The sequence below is a fragment of the Littorina saxatilis genome, linkage group LG17, assembly GCF_037325665.1.
Source record: "Littorina saxatilis isolate snail1 linkage group LG17, US_GU_Lsax_2.0, whole genome shotgun sequence".
In the NCBI taxonomy this organism is placed as follows: Eukaryota; Metazoa; Mollusca; class Gastropoda; order Littorinimorpha; family Littorinidae; genus Littorina; species Littorina saxatilis.
In genome coordinates, this window is record NC_090261.1 from 35,174,090 (window position 1) to 35,201,970 (window position 27,881).

Below are 27,881 nucleotides of genomic sequence, written 5' to 3' on the forward strand. Positions count from 1 at the left end.
ATTTCTTCTATCTCTCTATATCCCTCTATCTGTCTCTCTTTCACTCTCTCTCTCTCTCTCTCTCGGGGTCTCGGGACGGCACGAGATCAAGCAGGGCGGATTTTTCACTGCTGCGATCTCTCCAGCTCGAAATTCTTCATTACTCTACCACAATGTCTGTTGCTGGACTTCCAACCGCAGTAAAAGCCATGCTAGAGGCCCTGCTTGCTGAAAATCAGCTAACTTCCTGGAAAGTTGCCTCTGAAGGAAGCAAGACAGTCGTTGTTTTTCGAATGACCAGTAGCAGCACAGCCGCCATTACCGCTCACTCAACCAGTAAACAACAGTTTCGTCGCAAGCCCCCCAGCCAGCTACGACGTGATGCGATGAGGGCCGAAGCCTACACAAGATCCAAACAACAGGAACAACAACAGGAACAACAGGCAAGTCCCCTTTTTCGCCCAACCCCCCTATTTTCCCCCACGCCAGAAAAGGAAAGTGTAGGCAAAGATGACAGATGTGACACACAGTATGAGCAAGCAAGCATTCCATCGCTGTCACCATTGCATCACTATGGCAATTCAGCACGTGAAAACCGTGAATTAGATATCGCCGAACGGGCGACTGACTTTGAAACTGGGTCACTGGCTGACATGCATGCGTGCTATGTAAACAAAAACACTGACTTGGTGGAAGAAAGTGCAGTGGATTCAGAGATGAGTGAGGGGAAGGGGAAGGCGCTGCGGAAGGGGGACTCGGAGACAGAAGAGGAACGTGTTATTGAGAACAGTGCAGAGCAGGCTGGTTTTCTCCTAGATGATATCTACGAACAAGTGGGTGCAGTGACAAATACGAAGAAGCAGAGAAGGCTGAGGGATATCCGCCGTAACCAGTCCATACACCACGCGGTGCTAGACAAGCGTTTTGAACAGAACGTGCTTGTATGCGAATCGGACGACATCGTGCTAAGATACGACATAAGAGAAAGGAAAGTGACTGATTGGTACATCAAAATGAGAGACTCTTCAGCGCGCTGTCTGAAGAGGTCGAAACCTCTGAGCAAAGACGACTTCGCAGAAGACAGAAGGCAGGCGACCAGAGACCTGAATGTTTTGGCGGCAGCCGTGAGACTGTACCTGGGCTGATCTTCGACCTGCATTGTTAATGGAAATAACGAACAAAGACCCCCGTGTGACGGACGTGCACATCCTACACCTAGCTGTGTGCACAGACTGACTCGCTATCGGACTTCCAGTAGCGAGAATCTTTTCGCGATCGTGCATGTTTCGGTATCCAGAAAGCTTTGTACGTCGACATCCCAACCCCACAACACCCTTTCGCTAAAAACCATTCAGTGTTTCCGCGAATAAAACATTCTGATTCTGATTCTGATTCTCTCTCTCTCTCTCTCTCTCACACACACACACACACACATACACACACACACACACACACACACACATACTGATGTCATCTGACTTACTTGGTATCACAAAAGGTGCTGCCTTGCCGGTTTTTGCTGAAAACTTGATAACTCCGAGACAATTAGATTCAATGAATACAATGATACAAGTAACCGGCAAGTCATAAATCCAAGAAGGTGTGGGGACCGACACAAAATAGGCTGGTTGTGGGGTCCGTCACAGAGAAATTAGGTCGAAAGTGGGGTCCGACACAGAAAGTGGGGACCGACACAATGAATTATGGGAACCGTCACGCCTACGTCACAAAAGTGTGTGGGGACCGAACACAGCCAATTTCACTGACTACTTTTGTTGTTTTTATTATTACGGCTGTTTGGATGGCCCTACAATCTTGAAACTTGGGCTGTCTGCTACAGACATGTTGAACTTTTTGCTGGACCAACGACAGTTCCAAGCAGGCATTTTTTGGTAGGATATTTCTTGCCGATGCTACGAATTATGCAGTTTTGCAGTAAAGTGGAAGGCATTCTACCTAATAACGGCTAAAATATCAAAAACCTTCAATCCAACAGCACCTAGGCATGTAGTGTAAACACTCACAGATCTAACAAGACCATTCTCAGAGAGCAACATTGCGTAATACTACCATAAATGGATGTTTTGTCCGCGAATTTTGGCGTGTGGGAACCGAGTGGGAACCGAACACAAAGGGTCAGGGCACCGAACACAAAGCGTAGGGGAACCGTCACAGTGTCACCGGTGTGTATACAGAAGCTATAAAAAAAAAATCTAAACAACGAAGTGACTGTGGCAAGATGAACAAAGTTAAAAAACAAAGGAATACTGTACTCACCGATACAAGAACGAGAACCTATGTAAAGAAAATCTATAAACATTAAAATAAAAAACTTAAAAAACAAGACATTAAAACATAAGGGGGGGGGTCCCACTGCATTTATTAAATTTGTGCTTAACCATTAGAATGCCGAGATTACTGACCCTGCAGACTGAATGCCGCCAGCCTAACAGCTTGTTCCACAGAACAGGGCAGACGCCCATCCACAATGTCATTTTTGAGCTGAAGGTAGTAGTGATATCTGCACACAAAAATATGAAACTGTCAATCGATGAATGAAATTGTATTCACTTCTCTAGTAGCTGCCTCAGAGTTATTTCCAGACTCAGAGAACAATGGTCAGTTGGATCTGGATTAAAAATATGTATAGGTGTAGATACCCTGGCTTACCCAAAAAATAAATTGTTCGTTAGAAGGCATTGAACATGTCAAAATTATCAGACGGTGACCAATGTGTCTGATCAAAATAGTATGCATCCATTATTCCATGACTGAATAACAAAACTGCTACTTGCAATAAACACAAATAAAACATGTTTTGTACAGTCTTTAAACCAAAGCGTAAGTCATAATTAAGAAGCTTATAGACTTGACTATCACTGTATCAGATTATTACCTTTCATTTACTCTGTCTTTTCCTGGCATGCTTGCTTTAATTAATCAAAACTTACCACACAATAAATAACATTAAAAAACACAATTGAATAACACCAAATACTGCCCTTTTCAATTAAATTACGCTTGCAATAGCAGAGATGAAGGCTTTTAAACATGTTTTTGCGCACTACCCTTTCCCAGGGCTATGACCGTATGAGTATTTTATGGACAAATATTGCTACTGTAGCAATCGAATCTCTAATTTTTAACTTTTAACTCAAAATAATGGCAAGCATCTATCGCTAGTATCAGGCGCTGCTTTTCTTACCTGGCAACATCGTCACTGATTCTATGTGCTCCGGCAACATAAAACATTACCCCAAAGTACAGACAGTGGGGATGAGAAGAGGGCTGTGCATACTTGTCCAACTGTCGTTTCAGCGGCCGATCCAAGTCGGCCCAGTGAAACTGCAGCTTTTTGGTCACAAACCGCAGTCCAAAGTAACATGTCTGCAAATGATCACAATAACCACTTGAATGATGAAATTCATGTTTTAAAGACATATATATATATTCACATAAAAGACAGTAAAAAGTACACACATTTTTAGACACCCATCCTAATGTACACGTTCTGATAGTCTTACAACATACATACTTACAAACTGAACCCCACAAAAACATCATCAGAATCACAGGATTTCTCATAAATTTCACAATCTTGACAAGTATCTTACAGAACATGCAGCTCGCTGCTAAGTAATTTCAGGAAAATATCCTCAGCATTGGGACTGGGAAAAAAATCAAAAGGCTAGACATGCACACACAGATGTACACTACATTGGGGTATGCACGTTAAAGATCCCACGATTGACAAAAGGGTCTTTCCTGGCAAAATTGTATAGGCGTAGATAAAAATGTCCACCAAAATACCCGTGTGACCTGGAATAATAGGCCGTGAAAGGTGGATGCAGCGCCTATAGGCTGTTGATCTACTGGCCGATGTGAATGCGTGATATATTGTGTAAAAAATTCCATCTCACACGGCATTAATAGGTAACATGCGCCTTGAGTCGCCTTGAGTGGTGAGATACGTGCGCTATAAAAATCCTCGTAAATAAAATAAAATAAAAAATAAAATAACAGATGTGTTTACCATTAAATAACTTAAATAAGACAACAATTAGAATAGAAATCATACTTGCAATAACATGAATAATGAACACTCACTTCTGACAACTCAATGCGCTGTGCAATGCTGTCCAGGCACTCCTGGCCCGTGCTGTCTGAGTTCAGGGTACACTCCAGGAAGGAATTGTCCAGCAGGTACACTCCCACAATGAAAGAGTTCTTGGAGGAGATTTCATAGCTTCTGGTTTTCTTCAGCCTCCACTTGAAAGGCATCTTTTTCTCACTTGACTTTGCAGTCGGTGTTGACACTGTCCCAGTGCTCTTAACTTCAGAGGAAATTCTTTGTCACCTTACTGCAACAAGTGTTCCATTCAAAATTTGTTAATCTTGTCACTAGAACTGTATGGAGAAGAAAACTGATCAAATTAATAAAATCACAGATAATGATCGAATTCAAGAGTTGATAACAAGTATGGGGACAAGTAGTGAAGTACCACTATGTAGGCTACAGCCAGTTTTAAGTAGGCCTTGGGGTTTATTTGATGGGGGGTTTTCTCCCAGGAATAAACGTGCCTGGTGTCTGTTCTACGTGTTGAAACTGACAAGAAGATAAGAATAAAAATTCATAACCAATTTCACGTTGCTCATCAATTTCCTGCTTGTTTTCTAGCCTTCTATCAGTATCACACTTGTCCTGAATTTTTTAAGTCGAAAACGAAGCTAAAAATAATAACCGAAAGCAATGGCACGTTACACATTCTTTTAGTGCTGTGATTGTTGTAAACATAGAGCTACAGATAACGATTTACTAGTTCTACAACCTCCCAGGGGTCCCCAGACAGTGGCCGCTGATGCAGTTCAGAAACAAACTGTCTCTCACTCTCACTCAGCACGAAACTTTTCACTAAAGTTTCACAGAAAACTAGACAACTGCGCATGATTACGAAACACACGATCTACCGTCTGATATGACTCCAAATAAAAACGCACTAGGGTGTTACACTGCTGGACAGTCATCGCATAGTGGGCGTGGGGTATTCAGGAATGCGGGGTGAAAACAAGTCATTTTTGTTGTCATCGCTTCTTCCTCGCGGCCATCAGCAGGCTATGGCTATGCTATGGTGGCGTAACATGCCAAAGTCGTAAAAGCAGTTTTGTTACGCTGGTCGATTTGGAGTCTTTGACTAAATAAAAACTATTTTGATGGTTCTTGTTTGAGATTTTCCTTATTGATTGTGAACAGAATGACTTTATATCTTGATTTAGTTGATGATGTTGTCGTAAATCGATCTACTGCATCCGCGCATGCGCACTAAAGATACGGTTGAACTATGAGGGAAGTTTGAATTCTAGCGAGCACTACATTGACATTGTGTAGAATGGATTTCTAAGGTACAGTTTGTTAGTGTGAAGAAACTAAAAGTAAGACCAGGGAAGGAGCGAGCACGCCTGAATAGAAATAAGCTATGATCTAAACTTAGTGTGTTTTAAGTGAATTATTCCTTGTATAGATGAATTTGCGTGTGACCATGTTGTTCACAATCGTTCTCGGCTCACCACACACCCTAACCCACTCAACATCAACCGTGTTACTCACTGTTACTGTTAGACCAGTCGCAGAGTAGACTAGTATTTGATTTTGAGACCTATTCCAATAAGTTGTTTGTGGTAGTTTAATTTGGAAAGTTTCTGGTACAGTCCTACTTCTCCATATAATATAATATGAAAATTGATATTACCCGCTATTACGAGCTAGTCGTGTGACAGAGAGTTTTCTTGCACACGAGACTGTTGATGTTTCACGACGGCTTTAGCCGGAGTGAAACAGCAGCAGTCGAGTGTGCAAGAACACTCTCTGTCACACGACTAGCTCGTAATGGCGATTATGTCTCACAGCTTCAACAGAGGAGAGAACAAACACGTTTTGCGTACTCACGCTTGATAAACCTAAACACAGGAGCAGCCATTGTGGAGAGATCTACTTTTTGACGAAAGTGAACGAACAACTATGAATGACGTCTCGGTATATGTGAATGACGTCACAGTCATCGTCACAGTCTGTATCTTTTGAAGCATTCCATTCTTCATGACGTCTTTCTGTGTCTGCATCCGCGAAATGTTTGTTCTTTCCGGGGTCTTTGTCATCTATGTTCAGAACTCTGTCCTTCTAGTTTCAGACTAACAGGCCTCCTGAGCGAGCCACTTTCCAAGGGAAGCTAAACTCGCGTATGGAAACAGTACTGTAGTCTGGGATGCCGTTTTCAGTATTCTCAGCGTTGAAGAATTTGTAAAGAGAAGACACGACAACAGCAGGAGAAATAAAAGTCGTGTGTGCATTTTGGGGCTTTTGGAGGGACGATTTCGAGTTTGAATCCGTTCTTGCACATGCTCCAAAGCGTGTAACATACAATCTTGCACACGTTTGCTTTAGTAGTGGCAAAGAAGGAAAGCGTGTGACATTGCAATTTTGCATTCTAAAAATGTCTATTTTCAAAACTATTGTTAATCAACTTAATGTTATTAGAAAGTTTGATTCTTGATTGAACAATAACCCCCCTCCTGTTTCTTAGCCGCAAGATTAGGTGAGTGGAGGGAGGAAGTAGCATTTCATGGGGACCTCTCAGTCTCACCTAATCTATTCTATCCAAGAAAAATGGCAACTGCCAGTGCCAATGCCATTACCATTATTAGGCCATGGGTTGGTGAGCCGGTGACAGAGCCCTCAGGCTCGGTGACCGGCACTCTCCACAAGCTACCTTTACTTTTTCAAAGTCCGATGGGTCGTTCATTAAAGATTTTCTTAAGTTCAATTCAAAGAACTGTGGTCTTTGCTCTTTTGGAGAAAGATTACTGCTGATCAGTTTTAGACTCAGAAAGACTTGTATTTCGGCAACAGCGCGATCACTGATGAGCGACTGACCGAAGCCTTGCGAGAAATGCGGTTCGGAGGTGTCACTGTCAGAGATTCTGTCGAAGCATAGACATTGGTTGAAGTAACTCGATGCGAAGCTGATTTTTGTACTGCATTTTGTTAACTAATCAGGCAAGAGGATCTTCCGCCTTTTTGCGCAAATCTGCCCTTTTGATGAGCCCCAGGGTCATTTTTCAGATCAATGTAAATCTGTTGAGGTATTTGGGGGTGTATGTAGAAGAAAAAACCTTGCAGTTGCAAGACACGGGAGAGCATAGACATACATGTTTGTGTGTTGAGCGGCACGTGTATGACAATGCAGCCCTCTTTGTGTTGCTGTGGTCGGGCCGGTGTAACTATATCAGGTTTCACTTGAAACCAGCTTTCTCATTCGACAAATAGCCGAGACTGAAATGTTATTTCCTGTTCAAAGTAAAGAGAAAGAGATACACTTTTTTGAAGGGGGGGGGGGGGGGGGGGGGGGGGGGGTAGCATGTCAGTTTCTTGCAAGAGAAGGAAATTGGTGTTGAAATTCAATAGATCAGTTTCTCCCATACTCTCAATTTATTTAAAACTATTGTTGCACAGTATGTGAAGACAAAAGTGTGTTTGCGTATGTGAATATTTTCAGATCCAGTGAATTGTGTTTACAAAGTCCAACTCCAAGATGAGTTGGGCAGCAGACGAGTGGAAGGATGGCTTACCACCACAGGCCCTACAGAAGATTTCACAACTGGAAACACAGCTTACCAAGTTTAAGAAAGACAGAGAGCAGAAACAATGCCAGTTGGAAAGTTTGGAAGTTGTGAGTAGAAATAGAACTGTGAACATTTTAAATTTAATGTCCGTTTTATTCATATGAATTTTTTTATAGCGATTTTTTTCCCTCTTGAGTTATTCAATTAAGTGTGAAAAGGCGCACACAAAAAGCACCCAGATTGGGTGAAAAATGAATCAGTCACCACAAGAACAAATATAGAATTCACTACTTCAATTCTTGTAGTTTTTGTTTTTCATAAAATTAGGATAATGAGTAGTCATTTTGTTTGTGCTTTGCCTTTTTTTTCTCAGTGAATAAAGTTGATTGTTTTCTCTTGCAATCAGGCATTACAAAACCAAAAGAAGAAAACAGAAGAGGAGAAAGTATCAAGTGTGCAGCTGTTGCGAGACAACAAGCACCTGTCTGAAGCATGTGAGGACCTGCAGAAGAAGACGTCAAAGCTGCAACATGATGTTACCGCCAAGGACGGGCAGATTTCTCACCTGGAGGCCAAGATGGCTCGAAACAAGCAACTTGTGGACGGAGAGAGCGGAAAGGTACTTGACAATACAGGGATGTTGCTATACATTTTTGTGAAACGGACAATTGTCCTGACCTCACCAACATAAATAGGACATTTGACTGGCTTCATGAATTACATAGGACATTTCACATGACCAACATTGTGGTCATACACATCGTCCGCTAGCAACTGTTTCTGTTTGTTTATCAGTTACTGATGCACTGGATCAGTTCTTGTTGCAAATGTGTCTGCAGTGGTTGTGTGAGTTTTACACATGTTGCCAAATGCGAGGGTTACCTAGTGTTGTGCTCTAACTAAGTACGTAATTAGTACATGTATTACTACTAAATTATATATTGTGTTATTTTGTGTGTTGAAATGTGTTACTGTCTTTTTTGCTATTGATTCATTGTACGTGGCACATCCTCCATTGAGACAATTTCTATTTCCTTGCAAACGATCCTGCTGCTTCCAATCTTGAGTGATGGTACGGTACACTATCACTAACACTGTGACAAAGCTGTGTGGGCGAGTAAAAAAATCTCCTTTGCTTGAAAAAAACGGTTTGTTGGCCTTTGAAGAGTCTGGTCAAAATGCAAAACAACTTTCAGTTTTCCAGCAATTTATAAACAGTGCACATGCAAAACCTTGTGTTGTCTGCAAAAATTCTGAGTGAACGCGTACCACCAAAAAAGTGATGACGCCCAAATAACATTGTCTGTAGAGTGATGATTGTCTGCAGGCTCATTCCCAGCAGAACCAGATGCGGAGCCAACTGGAACACTTGGAGCAGGAGACCAAGCGATTGATGCAGGAAAACAAAGATCTCTCGGACAAGCTGGCATCCAAGGGCAGCAGCACCAGTGATATCTGTCTCAAGAAGCAAGATTCCAATGCTAATACCAGCAGTCTGGCTTCTCAGAGTCAGAGCATACAGGTCTGTGAGAAGCGTTGTAAATGTATGCATGAGATTGTCTGATTTTTCCAACCTCTCTGGTTTACTTTGTTAAAGGCATATGTACGCGCTCCCGTGTTTACAAAGTGTAGTTTGCCCATAATCGATGTCAAACGCACCATAAGACCATGTAATGACGATATGTCGCCATGCGCGGACCATATACATGCATTACAGCTTGTTCTAGCCTCTAAAAAAGTGAGGATGTCAACAAAGACGCGGAGTTATTTCCCTTGCGTCAACGTTCCCTCTGTTGGCAAATCTATAAATAGGACGATCTAGATCAAAATAAAAATTCAAATATCTCAACATTTAAGGGGTCCTAGACCACAATATTTTGCAGGGAACTTAATTTAGCATGTCTCCAGCTGTTGGTAAAGCAATTAGCGTGAATAGTCATCGAGTACATATGGCTTTAAAGGCATACTAACGCACTCCCGTGTTTACAAAGTGTAGTTTGCCCACAATCGATGTCAAACTCACCATAAGACCATATAATGACGATACGTCACCATGCGCGGACCATAATACATGCATTACAGCTTGTTCTAGCCTCTGAAAAAGTGAGGATGTCAACAAAGCCGCGGTGTTCTCTCCCTTGCATCAACGTTACATGTGTTGCCAAATCTATAAATAGGACGATCCAGATCAAAATGAAAATTCAAATATCTCAACATTTAAGGGGTCCTAGACCACAATATTTTGCAGGGAACTTAATTTAGTCTGTCTCCAGCTGTTGGTAAAGCAATTAGCGTGTATAGTCATCGAGTACATATGGCTTTAATGAATGACTGTTTTTTTACACAAATTTTAACTTTTTCAGTTTTCTTCCATCTAATTTTTTTCTGTGTCAATTTTAAAACAGAATGCATGCAATTTTTGTTATTGTGTTCAAACTTTCTGATTCAGTGTCTTGTTTTCATTTACTTACAAAAAACGTAACTTCCACTTCGACCGTGATAAAAAGAGGGCATAGTCCCGAATGACAGCATATACTGAAACAGTGAAAGAAGAGTGATGGTCTGAGATTCACCCAGTGTGGTGGTTAATCTCCAATTGGGCCAAATTGGGTTTTTGCCAGAAAAAAACCTTCAAATGGAGTTTAAAGGTGAAACGGGTGTTTTTATGAATGATGAGCTTTTGGCGCTTCTTGAACGCTTTCCTTTCCTATCAAGCTTTTGAAATTTCTCTCAAACTGTTGATACTTGTTCCTCATTCTATGATGGCTAAAATCTTTCAGGTGCCAAAGATGAACGACAGACAGATGAACGACAGACAGACATGGTCAGGGATGGACTGGAAGGAACAACTGCCGCCCAAAGCTTTGCAGCACCTGGGTCAACTGGAGCAGCAGCTCGACAAGATGCGAAGAGAGCGCGACCAGAAACAGTGCCAGTTGGACAGCTTGGATCAGGTGAGGACAGACAGCGCAGTGAAAAATAGATCATCAGGCAGGGGTGTACCTTAACTTTTTTTGCTACCTGGCCGGTAAGTCAAAATTTGAACCGGCCCCCAAAATCCCAACCGGACCCCAACCAGCCAGATTTCTTACAACCACCTCATCGGTTCGTCGCGGGCTAAGCACATACACAAAAGACGTACATTCATACTTATAATGCATACATGTGGATTTGCACTACATGTACTAATAACTACCACAAACACACACAAGACTTGATGACTAAAATGCTATATTTTAATATAATGATAATTAACCTTGTTTTAATAAAGAATTGAAAATAAAAGCCGCCACAAAGAAACAAGAAATCAAAACAACATTCACACCCTGTCACACAATCACACACTAAACCTCACTGAAAGTTACCCCCTTTATGTACCCCCTACCACACAATTTATAAAGTAATTTACTATGGAACTTCACTTACCACATAAACACACATAAACTTTAAAAAAAAAATAAAAAAAAGTAAATCAGCAAAATGGTTTTTTTTTAAATTATGTATAAAAAATTATGTGTGAAAAAATGTATAAAAAGCTGACTCCAAAAGTTGTTCTAAGTTGCTTTCTTGTTTTTTTTCTTTTTCTTTATGTGTGTGTTCTTAACCCTTTCGCTGCCAATCAAAACTTGCGTATGTGCATTCCTGACTGCCAGGGAATATTGGAGTTCGGGGTGTAATAATTCGCAAAAAATTCTACCTCCAAACTGGCAGTAGGTAGGTAAGTAAAACCTATGTTATTTTTAAAGGAAATTGAACCAAGAATCTGTTTTTTGTGTCTAATAATGGAAATGATAATTAGTTTGGCTTATAATGATGTTTAAATATGAACTTTTGACAAATCAGTCCGGCGCATCTTCCAGTGCCTGTGGATCAAACACAGGTGGCTGTTTTGCTTGCTCCAAGACAGGATTATACAGGCATGGGAATTGTCCGCCGATTTTTTTGTTCCGCTGAAAAAGTAAAAGTGTCCGCCGAAAAAATAAAGGGGGGAGGCACACAAAAAAAGCACTGGTTACTTTTGCTTTTGCGCAAAAGTCCGCGAAAACTTTCCTTACTTTGTTCACGCACTGCTTACGCCCGCCTCAGTTACTTGAACTTTTATGTTTGAAAGTAAACCAGATTGCACAGATTGTGTTACAAGTTACATTTTCCTGTTTGTCTCAACAGATCAATTTTTTAACAAATTTAAACCATCAGGCATGGTACTCTTCCGCCGATCGGCGGAAATCCGCCGAAAACGAAAATCCGAAAAAAATTTAAAAAAAATAAAAATAAAAAAAAATAAAAAATAAATAAAAATTTAAAAAAAAATTAAAAAAAAATCTGCTGATTGACTTGAGATTATTATTTTTTCTTACTCAAGCCTTGTTATCTTTCACTTATATCCCTCTCAGCTTCAAGGAGAGGGCACTAAACACATTTGAATTAGTAAAAAGTCGTCAGCTTCAGGGGGCGTTGCCCCCTGACCCCCACAAGGGGCGCTGCCCCTTGACCCCGCCAAGGGGCCTGAGTGGCCCCCTAGACCCCCGGCTTTTTTTCAGCTAAAATTGCCATTCCTTCAGTACCATGCCTGACCATATAATACATGTATATATTTTTTTTCTTCAAAAAAGCAAAACATGGTACTATAATGGCAAACTTGGAGCTCAGATGACACCAGATTGCACCATCTGGGTTCTTTGGAGAAAATTTTTCCGGGGGGGCATGCCCCCGGACCCCCCTAGTAAGGCTAGGAGCTTCGCGCCGTCGACTTGACGCTTCGCGTCTTCAGTTATAAATTTTCAACCTTTTTTTACAATTTTCAATTCCCATGCCTGATTATAATCACTGTCATCTACCTGTTTCCAACGATTCGTCCGAAAGAAGATCTCCCCCTTCCCCTGTCAGTATCCATAATCATTTGTACCGCCTGTAGCGTCAGTCCGGCTTTGTTTTTTCCTACTAGGGCCCGGTCGACTGTCACCGTTAGCCATTTTGACGAGTCGAGATTTCTCTCCCCTACCCTGTCGCCAAGGCCGAAAATAGCCTTCAGGCGCAAAACCGCGTCACCATTTATGTTTATTCATGAGAATGAGGTATCCTTCCAAGCCATTGGCTGCTATTTGTGTGTCAGCGGTGACGTAGCATTTCTGGAAAATTCCTGAACGGAGAAGACAGGTAAACCCGTCCTAAGGCGCTGCGGCTGCACAAACGCATGACGGGTATACCCGTCATAAGGCAGTCAAGGGGTTAATGTTACTGTTAGATTCAGCAGAAGTATGAATGTTGTATACCAGCCAAATTTACCACAGCTTTAGTCATAAATAATCAAAAGCATTCATTATATTTCATTTCTATTTCCTAATGAAAACAAAAAGATGTTCAGATTTCCTGATCCTAGAATTGTTTACAGGTGATCTGTATGCTTTTGATTCAGCAGAGTTGCATCCCTGCAAAGCTGGTGTGAACATATTTTAGAAAACGGTCTCAGTGAGTATCCCTGCGGTCAGTGACCTATACATTTCACAGAAACTGGATCAGTGGTACATAGATCCACATCAAAGGAAAAATACAGAGGGGAAATATGTTTGCTCTGGGTGGGCGGTCAGATCAAAGGCAGATGCATTGTAATAGCTGGTTGGCCTTGAGACCTGGGTCAATGACCAGTACTTGCAATCTGAACACAGCTGCCTGTCCCAGTGTAGAGACATTGACCTGGGGTCAATGACGAGTTTTACCTGGGGTCAATGACCGAGTTTTACCTGAGAGGAAACTGTTTCTTTGACAACATGTGAAAGTCTCTCAAGGACTGGCCAGGGAAGACTTAGATAAGAGAGGGGTTGAAGTGAAGTGAATAGCAGAGAGGGGGAGGTGACAAATTCTTCTTGGTTAAATGGCTTGTTTTTTTCTTTGTTTAGTGGGCTCTTTGGAGTGCAGTGAGTGCCACTGTCATCCTCCTCATGGTTTGTTTTGACTGAACTTTTCACCAGGGGTGAGGGGGGGGGGTGTTTATCTCTGTCCTAACGGTAGTGAACGGCATTAGCGTATCCAGTTTGGGGGGTTGAGGTCAGTTGTGGAGCATCCGCTCTCCAAAAACTGTCTTTTAATTCTCGTGGAGACTGGGAGGGGGCTACTCTCTGTAGTCTTTCCTCTTTTTCGTTATTTATTTCGTTTTCTGCTCTTTGCATAGCCTCGGCATACGGAATATATGAGGCTGCACGAATTCTGTTCGCTCTGAGCCTTACCTTATACTCCGCACAACCGAGGTATGCCGAGTGGCCGATCAAATTTACAGTAAAGTGATGAAAAAGATCGAAACCGACCTAGAACAAAAACAGCGAGACATTAAACTTTCGCAGGAAAGGAAACTGACAGCAGAAGTCATAAAAAAAGTCGATAGTCACAGAGACTCTGTGTTCGTAACAATCCAAAAACCAGAAGAAAAAGACGAGAAGCTACCTAGAACTCTGCCTCACCTCTATGGTGACTGCTAGACAGAAGCAGAGCCCCGAGGCTCTCATCAACTTATTAACGGATACCTACTGTTTTGTGACCACAAAAAAAGTGTCCGTCCCAAAACCAGACACCTGTCTCATGGCCCTCACAGACCTGTTTACCCTTACGATTTTGGCGTAATTTATTACGATTTTCTGCAAAAAATACGCCATTCCGCTATCCGTGTCAAGACTACGATTTTCATAAATAAAAAAAAATGTTAAAAATTTTTTTTATCAATTCACATGTTTGGCATTGGTTTTTTTTCAATGGCAAAATGGGGTGAAAAAGCACAGGACTGACCAGAGATCATGTCTGTCTGATGAGACGCTGGAGAGCCTTTTAATATTCTAGTGGTGAAGTCTCGCCCTCACTCATTCGGCAAGCGCAAGTACAGTAGAGAAGCGCTTGACACACTGAAAAAGGCCTACTACGAGCAAAAGAAAAAGAATCAGTGATGCATGTGCTTTTGATGTGATCTTCTTTGAAATTATGATGACTACAAAAACTGACTGATGTGTTTTGTTTGTGAATGATGGATATATGTGCATGATTGCGTTTCGCACACACAGTTGTCATGTGCGTTGTAATTGGCGACGAATGCTGGATGATTACCATTTTTGTGCCAGGATTACTATTTTTCGGGCTGAGCATTACTCCAAAACACTTATGGGGGTAAACAGGTCTGCCCTCAGCGTTCTCGCGGGGAGCAGAGACCTGTCATCTGAGGAAATCCTAACAATTACAAAATCACTGTAAGTCCCTTATAATCTTCTTTGACTCCCTAAATTGGGGGCAAAATAAGATAAGGCCAGCATAAATACATGATCGTCATGTGTCAACGGTTTTAACTTAATGCTCATCCTATTGTTGTTGGCACTCGGGTAACAGGGAGGGAAGGGCAGTGCCCCACCTAGTGATCAAGTGCCACAACCCAGACTTTTCCCTTAATATATATTGGTTTTAAACTCCTGCTTCCGGATTATACAATACACATTGAAACATGATTACATAAACGAGAGGATAGCTGTTTTCTCTCAATTTTACTACCCTATATAAGATCAGTATTACGTGTTTGCGCATGTTCTTTATATTTTTTCTTACAATGATGTCACTTTTATTAGTTTTAAACCAACAGGTGGTCCTGAGTTTTATCATTTTTTTAACGAAACTATAATTGAATTAAAGTCCATGTTCTTAACCCCTTCACTGCCCACCCCGTATGTAATACGTGGTCATTTTCTGTTTATCGTACGCCCATAACCGTATCTCATACGTGGGATTTGTGTGAACAACATTTCAGGACATTTCTGAAAACTAAATGGGAGGTAACCACTGTCCAAGTACTTGTAGGGGTTCTAAACACAGTTCTTTCCCATAGACCGTTCGGATAAGTTACTACCACTGTGGCAGTGAAGGGGTTAATGGTCCTTCCCCTAGGAAGTCGACGTATATAAAGGAAATATTATAAATACTCCTCTTACAAGGACCTTAACATATATCTCCTATGGGGTGGGGGGGGGGGGCAGGCAGGCAATAACTTATTGCCTGACCGCGCCCCCCCCCCCCCCCCCCCCCCCCCCCTTCCTGTACTCATGGAGAGTGGGTCCGGGGTCCCATCACGGTTGGGCTTGCTTGATCTTGCCCTTTTCTTTTCCTCCCTTTTTCTTTATTTCTAAAAAAAAAAATTTAATATCATATTACCCCAGTCCTGTCCTTAAGAGGCAAACAATCTATGCCTGTAGGACATTAATATATCTTGTTAAGTTAAGAGAGGGGGGTGGAGGGGGGAGGGGTGGGTAGCCATTTTGACTGCTGATGCAATCGCTAGTGGCACTGGAGGGGTGATGACACGGTCAAGTGAGGCAGGGGGGTAGCTGTCTAGCCAATGTGTCTGGGCTTGATTGGTGGTAGTCCTGAGTCCTTCTCAAAGTGGGGGGGGGGGGGGGGGTGAGTGTGCAGTAAAGAAGTGACAGATTTTGAGATCGCCGCGAGAGATCTTTGCTCACCGGCCGTTCCGATTGGCTGCGTTGCTTATCGACTTTGTGCTTCAGCTACATTTGAACCCGCCCAGCGGGCGATTTCAGAGGAATTTTGAACTCGCCCGACGCGATTTGAACCTGCCCCGGGTGATCGGGCGACCGCCAAGGTACAGGCCTGCAACAGGCCTAGGAATGATGCGCCTTTCGTCGTAAATACGACGAATTCCTTTTCTAATTGCGACGAGTTGAATTTCCGCTACGACAAAACCGCTTTTTGCTTAAAAAAAAAAAAAAATTCTCAAACGTTTGCGATTCCTACTTGGTCCTTTCCTGATCATACCGTTCGCTCAAGCTAACAGGCAATTTCCGGCCTGAACGCGTCGTTGTTACCATTGTGCTGCAATCACAGAGTCTTTGCCCCTAGGAAAGATATTTGGAAACTGTGGAAGAAATGGCCGAAAAGTTAACAATAGAGAGGTGAGGGAAAAGAAAAAGAATGCTCTTGGAGCCAAGCCAGGTCCTGCTCAGTCAAAAGCAGCAGGCAAGCGTTTGCTGATGGACAGTGCCACACAGTCAAAGGCTGATGGACAGTGCCACACACTGACACAGTCAAAGGCTCAGCACCCTGAGCAGTTTGACTGCCACTCTAGCCAAGAAACCTCTGCCAAGAAACAGAAGAGAATTGACAGGTTTTTGACTCACATGCGAAGCAAAAGTGAGTCTATGTACTCACCCGAGTCGTCCGGACGTCCGTCCGTCCGGAAAACTTTAACGTTGGATATTTCTTGGACACTATTCAGTCTATCAGTACCAAATTTGGCAAGATGGTGTATGATGACAAGGCCCCCAAAAACATACATAGCATCTTGACCTTGCTTCAAGGTCAAGGTCGCAGGGGCCATAAATGTTGTCTAAAAAAACAGCTATTTTTTACATTTTCCCCATTTTCTCTGAAGTTTTTGAGATTCAATACCTCACCTATGTATATGATATATAGGGCAAAGTAAGCCCCATCTTTTGATACCAGTTTGGTTTACCTTGCTTCAAGGTCAAGGTCACAGGAGCTCTTCAAAGTTGGATTGTATACATATTTTGAAGTGACCTTGACCCTGAACTATGGAAGATAACTGTTTCAAACTTAAAAATTATGTGGGGCACATGTTATGCTTTCATCATAAGACACATTTGGTCACATATGATCAAGGTCAAGGTCACTTTGACCCTTATGAAATGTGACCAAAATAAGGTAGTGAACCACTAAAAGTGACCATATCTCATGGTAGAAAGAGCCAATAAGCACCATTGTACTTCCTATGTCTTGAATTAACAGCTTTGTGTTGCATGACCTTGAATGACCTTGACCTTGGGTCAAGGTCACATGTATTTTGGTAGGAAAAATGTGTAAAGCAGTTCTTAGTGTATGATGTCATTGCTAGGTTTAGTTATCCCAGCGAAGCTGGAGGTATCCCGTGAACGCTATACTGTAATCGATTTGAGAAATGTGCACACCGAATAATACATGATAAAGAAGGATTCGTTGTGCCCGGCTACGTGCTACAGTTGGAGATGGAAGTTCACCAAAAATGAGGACCATACTAACAAAAATACGGTGGGTAAAATAGGCGCCCCCATTTTTTCAGCAAACGCCACCCCAGGCCGCTTTGGACGGGTAGAAATTCCGTAGTTTCCAAGTCTAATGGATAAAGCTCGCGTAAGAAGAATACGTCACGGTCGAAAGTCTTTGACGTCAATTAATGCATCATGACGTCATGCCTCTCTGTAGTCTTTCTCTCTCGCGCAGTGTGTGTGTTTGTGTTCATTTTGTGCACATGTGTTAGTGTTACTGTGTGTGTGTGTGTGTGTGTGTGTGTGTGTGTGTGTGTGTATGTGTGTGTGTATGTGTGTGTGTGTGTGTGTGTGTGTGTGTGCGCGCACGCGTGCATGAGTCTGTACTCGTATGTGTGTGGTGTGTGTGTATTTGTGTGTGTGTGTGTGTGTGTGTGTGTGTGTGTGTGTGTGTGTGTGTGTGTGCGTGCGCACGCGTGCATGAGTCTGTACTCGTGTGTGTGTAAGTGTGTGTGTGGGCATAAGTGTATGTGTGCGCGTGTATGTGTGTTTGTTTGTAAAGGTGTGCATGTCCGTCTGTCCTTATGTGCGTATGGGTGTGTGTTTTGTGTGTATGAAGTTTTTTGTTAGAGAGTGAGTGAGTGCGTGTGAGTGAGTGTGTGTGTGTGTGACTTGGTGTGTGTGTGTGTGTGTGTGTGTGTGTGTTTGAGAGAGAGAGAGAGTGTGTGTGTGTGTGTGTGTGTGAATGTGTGTGTGCATGAGTTTGTGTGTATGTTTGTGTGTGTATGAGTGTGTATATGTGTTTGTTTGTAAAGGTGTGTGTGTCCGACTGTCTATGTGCGTATTTGTTAGTTTGTTTGCTCAACGCCCAGCCGACCACGAAGGGCCATATCAGGGCGGTGCTGCTTTGACATATAACGTGCGCCACACACAAGACAGAAGTCCCAGCACAGGCTTCATGTCTCACCCAGTCACATTATTCTGACACCGGACCAACCAGTCCTAGCACTAACCCCATAATGCCAGACGCCAGGCGGAGCAGCCACTAGATTGCCAATTTTAAAGTCTTAGGTATGACCCGGCCGGGGTTCGAACCCACGACCTCCCGATCACGGGGCGGACGCCTTACCACTAGGCCAACCGTGCCGGTCTATGTGCGTATAAGTGTGCGTTATGTGTGTATGAGATTTGTGTCAGTCAATGTGTGTGTGTTTGTGTGTGTGAGTGTGTGTGTGTGTGTGAATCAGAATCAGAATCAGAATCAGAATCAGAATTTATTGTCATTAAAGCACATAGCCTATTGACACATTCAAGATACATAAGTACAGGAAAAAAATAGCAATATAACATAACATACATGTAATACAAAACCAAGTGGAACAGGGTGAACAAAGAGGACCTGAAGATGAGCATAGGTTATTGAGGACAGTCGGAAGACGCATTGCATCTGCGTAGTTGAAAACAATCGTACACATATTTTGCCAATTGCCTTTGGATGTCGCTGTCAGTAAACAGAGAACTGACTCTTATTTCATCACTGCCGGTGGAAGTATTCGGTAATAACTGTTGCCTGAGATGAGCATACATTGTACATGAATCAAGGAAGTGAAGTTCATCCTCCACCACTCCACAGTTTCTGCATAGTCTTTCCTCCCTTGGTGTTCCCGTGTATCTGCCCTTTTGTGTGTGTGTGTGTGTGTGTGTGTGTGCGTATGTACAGTGTGTGTGTGTGTGTGTGTGTGTGTGTGTGTGTGGGTGTTTGTTTGTTTGTTTGCTTAACGCCCAGCCGACCACGAAGGGCCATATCAGGGCGGTGCTGCTTTGACATATATAACATGCGCCACGCACAAGACAGAAGTCGCAGCACAGGCTTCATGTCTCACCCAGTCACATTATTCTGACACCGGACCAACCGGAGTGTGTGTGTGTGAATGTGTGTGTGCATGAGTTTGTGTGTATGTTTGTGTGTGTATGAGTGTGTATATGTGTTTGTTTGTAAAGGTGTGTGTGTCCGTCTGTCTATGTGCGTATTTGTTTGTTTGTTTCCATAATTATCAGGGCGGTGCTGCTTTGAGATATAACGTGCGCCACACAAAAGGCAGAAGTCGCAGCACAGGCTTCATGTCTCTCCCAGTCACATTATTCTGACACCGGACCAACCAGTCCTAGCATGCACTCACCCCATAATACCAGCCGCCAGGCGGAGCAGCCACTAGATTGCCAATTTTAAAGTCTTAGGTATGACCCGGCCTGGGTTCTAACCCACGACCTCCCGATCACGGGGCGGACGCCTTACCACAAGGCCAACCGTGTATGTGCGTATGAGTGTGTGTATTGTGTGTATGAGATTTGTGTGAGTCAATGTGTGTGTGTGTGTGCGTGTGTGTGTGTCTGTGGGTGTGTGCATGCGTACATGCGTGCGTATGTACATGTGTGTGTGTGTGTGTGTGTGTGTGTGTGTGTGTGTGTGTGTGTGTGTGTGTTTGTGTGGGTGTGTGTCTGTTCGTATAAGAGATAAAGAGAGAGAGAGAGAGAAAGAGAGAGAGAGAGTGTGTGTGTTGGTTTGTGTTTGTGCGTGTGCGTAAGTGTATGTGTGTTTGTTTGTAAAGGTGTGTATGTCCGTCAGTCTATATGTGCGGTTGGGGGGTGTGTTTTGTGTGTACAGTGAAGTGTGTGTGAGAGAGTGAGTGAGTGCGTGTGAGTGAGTGTGTATGTGTGTACGTGTGTACGTGTGTAACTTGGGTGTGTGTGTCTGTGTGTGTGTGTGTGTGTGTGTGTTCGTGTGTGTGTGTTTGAGAGAGAGAGAGAGAGAGAGAGAGAGAGAGAGAGAGAGAGGTTTGTCTTTCGCTGGGGTATGCAGTGCCTTGGCGTTGCACATCTACTTAATTTGTATGTGAGTCGTATGGGCTTTGCCCTTCTTGTTTGTAGCTTATAGCTGCACCCTTTCTGTAAAGTGTGTGACTTAGTGTACATAGGACTCTATATGCTGAGTTTGGTGTTGGATTTTATGCACAGTAGCTTGATTTCACAGGTACAGAGACAAATGTTTCAAGACATTGTAGGACTTTTTATGCTGAGTTGAGTTTGGTGATAGATTTTATGCTTACTACCTGTTCACTGGATGGAGTATGCTGCAAGATCATCTTGTGATAATGAGCTTTTGATTTTTACTTCTCAGAGCAAGGATAAAAGTATTATAACATGGAAAGGTTACTTCTTGAACTGCATTTTTCTTTTGATCCTTTCTTGATTGATCTTTATTTTTTTATTTTTTTTTTTTGGTCCTTACACCTGTTCCTTGTTCCGGTGTTTTCTCACGCCGCCCCGTCCCTGCATTCGCTGCTCCATCCACATCTGAATTTCGTTCCGCTGCCAGACCTGTCGATTTTACAGACGCTCAATGGAGGGATGTCGGGTCGTTGCGGTAGGCTACCCTCGGAAGTTGACACTGCACTTCTGCTGAGTCACTTCGACGGTGTTCAGTAGTGGGTCTGTCCCGAGCTAACGGACTCAGCCCACTACCTACTATGCCCCCTACTAACGACATTGACTGTTAAGTCGCGGAGCCAGACTAAGTGAGCGTCCCCTCCAGAGAGCAGAACTCCGTCGACCCCCCAGAACGTCACACGTTGAAGACTGACAGCAGAAGTACTATTCAGGGAAGGATGGAACAGGAACAATGAGACCAAGGTCACCATGAGAGCTCTGGGCATGAAGGGCCACAAGAGCAAGGACATTTTATAATTTTGGATGATTAATGAGATGAGGATGATTATAATGATGATGCTATGGATTTCCAATTTGGTTTGAGACTACGTGACAGGGCAGCACTCTACGCTTACTGTCATAATATATCCTGGTGTCAACCAGGCCCGAGAACTGCCGCACCTGCGGTGTTGGTCAGGTAAACAGAACCTGAGCACCCTCAAAGTCGCATTCGTTAAGTGAATGACACTCGGCTGTGTGATTCCATCCTTCCCATAGGAACCATAGCACTTCCACTCTGGGTAGGAGACGACCGTAGCCCGAAAAACCCACATGACCCTGATGGGATTCGAACCCACGACCTCCCGGCCCGCAGCCCGATGCTTTACTTTTTGTGTGCCCTTAAAAATGCTTAAAACGCAACATTTTCCCGGGGAGCTTTGCCCCCCTGGTCCCCCCACCAGGGCGCTGCCCCTGGACCCCGGCCAAAATGTCAGTACTCCCAAACCACTTTTACTCATTCCCAAGCCTGATCATGGCAAACTTTTGTGTGCCGGATGTTGGGGGTATGGGTGGGATTTTAGCCAGTGCACAAGAGGTTTGCATTTCACGCCGCAAGTTGGTGGATCTTCAGTGCTGAATAAAGCTTTTCTTTTAAAATCCAAGTTTATGAGTCGAGTCCATCATCCAAATTCCAAGAGAGACCTTTGTCCCAAACCTTGGAACCTTTTCCCTTTTTTTGTGGTTTTACATTTGACCTTGATGAGCCAAAGAGTATGAACATGTTTCATTCTTGCTCTCTGGCTTTGTGATTTCCTTTAGGCTCTCCAAAACCAAAAGCGCAAGACAGAGGAAACCAAGTCAGAGGCGTCTTCCTTACAACGAGAGCTTGTAGTCCTGTCCGAGACGTGCGAAGGGTTGGAACAGCAGCGCAGTAAAATGCAGAACGAGCTGACAGCAAAAGAAAATCAGAACTCTTTCCTCACTGGTCAGCTTAACAACAGCAAGTCCACCATGGAAAAAGAGCTAGCCACGGTAGGTTTGATGTTGGAGGGTTGAAGGAAAAACCATGATGTTGATAGCCTTCTCCTAATAACTTCATGACATGTTTAAGTGCTTAGCTATGCAGACACGTGGGTAAGTTTCATCTGCAAATACCCAAGCTGTTTACTGTTGTTAGGGGGGGGGGGGGGGGGGGACTGCTTAGAGAAAGACTGGGCAATATTTGGTCTTCTCTTTGGGGCCTTACCAGATGACCAAACATACAGTATAAAATTGCCGGATTGGCATTCAATCCTATCGTAATGTGTAAGTAATTGTGAAAGCAAACTTTAAAACTAATAGGTTAGGCCACACACAAAATATAGTCTGTTTACGGTATCCCGACCGACCCTATTTTTTCGCGCGACCCTAGACTTTATTTTGGGGGGGGGGTCTTTGTTTTTTGGTAAAATAACTTAAGAATATGTTTTTTTTAGAGAAAAAAATCCCGACCTACTGACCCTATTTTTTTTGCCTATGTTATCGTAAACAGACTATGTTTTTGTTTGTTGGCCTTATACCCCTTTTGGTTTTAATGGTAACTTTGATTTTCCACCCAGACTACCCAAAAGTCCTTCTCTTCGATTCTCACCTTTCATGGTTTTTGGCACTTTTCAGTCCCAGTCGGAGCAGCAGCGTTTGCAGGGAGAGGTGACACGGCTGGAGAAAGAAGCAACATCACTGGAGCAGACAAAGCGAGAGCTGACGGATAGAAAGGCAGTCACAGAGCAGGCCCTGCAGTCTCACAACGCTGTTGTCGCTAACCTGACCCTGCAGCTAGAGGTGGCCAACAAGGAGAAGGTAACTTTGGTCTTTTTCTCTTGTTGTGTTGGTGTTGTGTTATAAAGGAGGATTTAGTCTCAGTCCAGTTGCAGTGTTTGGTGGTTCAAATTATAAAAGTGTGTGTTTGCTTGGTGAGTTCTGTTTGGCATCTTTGTTCAACAATGAAAGCTAAAGAGGACAGCAAATGGAATAAGTAAAAGTTTTAATGAAGTTTGGAAAAGGCTGGTTAAACACTCTTCAAGCACCTTGAACTGTCTGCTTAAAGCTGGCCTTAGTGTTCTGGAAACGTCCTGCTTTTACATACTTACATGGGTGCAACTCTGCCGGCTACACGCCGGCAGCCGGTTTTTGGTTTCATCGGCTGCCGATGTTTTTGTTCCAGGAGAGGTTTTTTTTTGCATTTTAAATACTAAAAAAGCTGGACCCCAACTTTGCCGGTTTTTGGAATTTTCCAGGTTGCACCCATGTACTTATTCCTTCAAAGACGTTTTAACAATTATGGTTTGATATTGGATGATTAGGAGACAACAGGGAGAAAGTTGGAGGAGAAAGTGGTGGTGTTGGAGAAGCTGACAGAAGAGGTCAAGGCCCTTCAAGACAGAGCGAATCGAGTGACAGAGCAGAATGATGCCCTGCGTGCCACCATCATGGACAAAGACCTCTCCTTGGAAGGAGCCCTGAATGATGCTGACAAGTTCAAGGCTCAGGTGGCTGCAAAGGATGAACAGGTGAGGGGAGGTACCCTATGTCTTTTGAGAATTGAGTGGTGTTGTGAGGCTTTCAGACAGCCGTGCATTTTAGAAGTGGCAATGGGAAACATTTGAGTTGACTGTTGCTTTGGGCACTTGATGGCTGGAGCTTTTAGTTAAACATAGAGATCTGTGTGGGTTGTATATATACTTGCACAATAGAGCGCAAAACGAAAAGCTGGGAGTAACAGCTGTGTTGTTGTGATGAAACTAAGACCTCATAGCAGTACAAAGCCATTTAGTTTATTCAAATAGGATGTGATTGCTGGGCATACCAGCAGTCGAACGTATGACCCTCTTGTGAATATATATATATATATATCCTCGCTTGTTCCTGCAGATTTCCACTCTTACAAAGAACATAGAAGTCACAAAGAAGGAGCTGGAAGAAGTGACCAAGAACTGGGAGAGTCGACAGAAAGGCCTGCGTGAGGATCTGGAGACAACCAATAAGAGGCTAGAGGAGCAGCTCGCAGAGAACCAGGGAAAGCTGGACATCGTCAGCGAGAAGAGCGCCAAGCTGCAGAAAGAACTCGACACGGTGAGATTCACCCAAATGTTAAAAGTGATGGTGATTATGGGAATGGACTTTGGTGTGTGAGCATCATGTTTTCTTTGGCCGTTTTAGGTTTTTGTACAAGAAAACACCAACTTTACTTTCTCAGTCTGAAGAGGATGAAAGTCATCTTGATTAAAAATTGTGCTAGTTGCCAGCAAGCACTTCTTCAGAAACTGTTGAGCGTGGTTAGCCCTGGTTTTGCTATACGGGGCTTTATATTTGCTGTTTTACATGACGTCTGGATAAATGCCCCTGCTGTTTCATTCTTCTAAGAGTTACTGACAACTTCTGGGGCGGGGATGTAGCTCAGTCGGTAGCGCGCTGGATTTGTATCCAGTTGGCCGCTGTCAGCGTGAGTTCGTCCCCACGTTCGACGAGAGATTTATTTCTCAGAGTCAACTTTGTGTGCAGACTCTCCTCGGTGTCCGAACACCCCCGTGTGTACACGCAAGCACAAGACCAAGTGCGCACGAAAAAGATCCTGTAATCCATGTCAGAGTTCGGTGGGTTATAGAAACACGAAAATACCCAGCATGCTTCCTCCGAAAGCGGCGTATGGCTGCCTAAATGGCGGGGTAAAAACGGTCATACACGTAAAAGCCGTGGGAGTTTCAGCCCATGAACGAACAAACAAACTGACAGCTTCATGGAGTCAAAGGTGACAAAATTTTCCATATCAGCATCGATGTTAAGTATTATTCTTCGCTGCAGGTTCGTCACTGCTACACTGAGCAGACCATCTCACTGGATCGCCTGAAGCAGAGCAAACAGCAAGTAGAGGAGGAGAAGGCTGCACTGGAGGCAGGCTGCAAACGCCTAGAAGAAGACCTGTCTGCAGCTGCACAGAAAGCCAGGGAGAAGGATGAGGCTCATGCCACAGTCTTGACTAACGTGCAGCTAGCCAAGAAAGATTCTGACATTGCCCTGAATGGTGAGTTCAATGCATGGCTTTGTGTAGTGCTTGCGTTCTGCAAGAGGTCTTGCCCTGCCTTAGAAAGTTGCTCCCTGTTGCAAATTGCATGTGATGCAAGTTTTGCACATATTTTATGATCTATTTACTATAAAATATAGCTTACAAAATACACGCTCAGGTATTCACACCCTCAAACAAGAAAAAGGTTTGCTGTCATGCTTGATGTGTCACATATTTTGGGCCAGTAAAGCTGCTAGAGGTATAATACTACATGGATGGCCAAATCTCAACATTTTAATTCGCCAGCCAGGCTAGTAACTTCAAGAAAGTCACTAGCCCGGCAGAAATTTTGCTGGCCCGTTACATACCACAGTTGATCTGCGGTGTTTATATGGCTTTATAACTCGATATTACAACCAAAATGGTCGCATTTGACCAGAATTTTCTTTGGCCAGCCGGGCGAGTTGCCTGGCGGTTTCTACTAGCCGGGCGGATTTTTTACTCGCCCCTGGCAACCGGGCGGACGATTTGGCCATCCCTGTGCTATCATTTGCTTATCACGTATACCCCCACCCATCCTTTTCCCACGCTCTTCCAGGGAAAGTGAAGTAACAATACAGTTGGAACTTAGGTTTATTTGTTTTGCAGCCTAGAGACCACAGAAAGATGAAATGTTGATGTTTCAGATGTGACAAAGAAGTTTGAGGAGTCGTGCCAGGATCGTGACACAGTTGCCAAATCATTGAAGGATTTGCAGGCAGAGCAGATGTCATTCCTCAGTGACAGACACCAGTGGCAGGAACAACTGGCAGGGGTGGAATCCCGGCTGGCCAATGCCACGCACAAGTGCAGGTTTCTTGTCACTTTCTGTTTCCTCTGCTTGGCTGGTGGCATTTGCAGTGTACTCACAGAGCACATGATTTCGTTTCCTTGAACTAAAACTCAATGTTGCTGCTTTAACTGTCCCTCTCAGCACAAGTTTTTTTATTGCCATGCTTTGATTGTTTATCAAGGCAATGTAACAAACAAACTGACATACAAAGTAATGATTCAACAGGTTGTATTGGTCCATGTTTGTTTTTCACAGCTATTTTCTCATCCCAGTCTTATATGTATATATATTCAAAGCTTATGTAAAGTTCTGTTAAAGTGCGGACTCTCCCTCATAGCTAAAGGTGCATCCTGGCTGATCTGTATTTTTTGTATTTAAATCTCCTCCCCACTTGATTTCTGGCTTCAAGAAGATCCACTGCTGTGTGCATTTAAAATATAGAAAAGAGCAGATGGTTGGTGGAAGCCCTTGAGTATGGTGGCCATTGTGGCCTGTGACAATTGTCTCAAAAGATGTATCAACTGTCTCCTGTGTATTTTTGGGAAAGTGCAATTTTTCGTCTATGAGTTCCTATGGTTGTTGGTAAACATGTTTGTTTTAACTTTTTGTTCAGATTTATTTAACACTTTAACATATTGGTGCTGTTATTCTGAAACTATCCCTCATTTAGTAATTTACTGTTTTACTAACATTACTGACTGCCACTTTTGCTTTTGTTTGTCATCTCTACTCTGCCTTTTGTTTTTCTTTTCCTTCTCGTATTTTTATTGTTGCATGCACTGTGACAGAATGCACAATGTTTATATAAATACCGTACGTTTAAACATTTTAAATCAAATGTTTTACTCAGCTTAATCTGCTTGGCAGTATGGGAAGGGGAGCGAGGTGACAGAGCAGTTCAGAGTTGTATTTTCAAATATTTTAAATAATGTTTTATTTTGTTTTATTATTTTACTCCCATGTTTCTACAGTAAGCTGGATCTCAATTTTTACTGTGCTTCAGTGCCAATTTTACTTACAAGTAATGCGCAATCTGTATGACAAGCAGTTTATTCATGTGTAAATATTAGTCATAGCAGACAAGTAATCAAGACAGGTTTTTGGGGCTAGCATTGATTATAAATTCCTTTTTGACTCGCCTGAATAATCAATCAGTCATAGGAATGAGCAGTGTTTTTCTGTATGGACAGATGGCCAGCAACCACTTAAGTTTGTGTTTGTTTGAAGAGTGAACCCAATAATTTGAAAGGGATCCGTGCAACTTTATAAAGGATGCTAAATTGAGATATTTATATCTTATGAAGTTTCTTTTTTACCATTTTCCTTATAATGATTTGTGTTTTAAGACAGGAGAATATTCTTTATTCAATGTTATCTGCAACTGTAATGAAATTTGGCAAAATAAACCACATTGTTACCAGCACAAGGCATTTGTAATTTGTTTATTTGGCTTTGGTTGATGGTACAGAAGTTGTCAAATATTCGTTTGCCTGCCAGAGAACCACAAAACAAATCAAATTTTGCATTTTGTTTACCAACATACGGCCCAATGATTTTAAATGAAGCCTGCAGGAGTACATGTGCCTAAAAAAGAGTAGGTTATAGACAACATCACCAGACATATTTACAAACAGTGGTTTTCATTTTGTATTAAAACTTCACTTTTATCGGCATATTGTGT

The 27,881-nt window shown here is 42.9% G+C and overlaps 2 protein-coding genes across 3 annotated transcripts in view; one reads left to right on the forward strand and one right to left on the reverse strand.

Moving 5' to 3' along the window:
- The window catches only part of LOC138953484 (tyrosine-protein phosphatase non-receptor type 21-like), a 34,838-nt gene extending 29,735 nt beyond the window's left edge, over positions 1-5,103 (reverse strand). For both annotated transcript variants that reach the window (XM_070325327.1, XM_070325325.1), the window contains exons 1-4: positions 4,978-5,103; positions 4,087-4,340; positions 3,185-3,366; positions 2,403-2,500 (exon numbers count right to left, since the gene is read on the reverse strand). In XM_070325327.1, coding sequence (XP_070181428.1) covers positions 2,403-2,500; positions 3,185-3,366; positions 4,087-4,260 — 454 coding nt within the window. In that variant the 5' untranslated portion in view covers positions 4,261-4,340; positions 4,978-5,103. The remainder of the gene's footprint in view (positions 1-2,402; positions 2,501-3,184; positions 3,367-4,086; positions 4,341-4,977) is intronic.
- Positions 5,104-5,300: 197 nt separating this feature from the next.
- LOC138953539 (centromere protein F-like) lies at positions 5,301-27,615 on the forward strand. The gene is made up of 11 exons (XM_070325378.1): positions 5,301-5,379; positions 7,530-7,703; positions 8,003-8,215; positions 8,924-9,118; positions 10,377-10,550; positions 22,146-22,358; positions 22,983-23,165; positions 23,669-23,875; positions 24,237-24,437; positions 25,167-25,386; positions 26,055-27,615. The coding sequence occupies exons 2-11, from the start codon at positions 7,566-7,568 to the stop codon at positions 26,300-26,302; spliced, it is 1,992 nt and encodes a 663-aa protein (XP_070181479.1). The 5' UTR covers positions 5,301-5,379; positions 7,530-7,565; the 3' UTR covers positions 26,303-27,615.
- Positions 27,616-27,881: the final 266 nt, after the last annotated feature.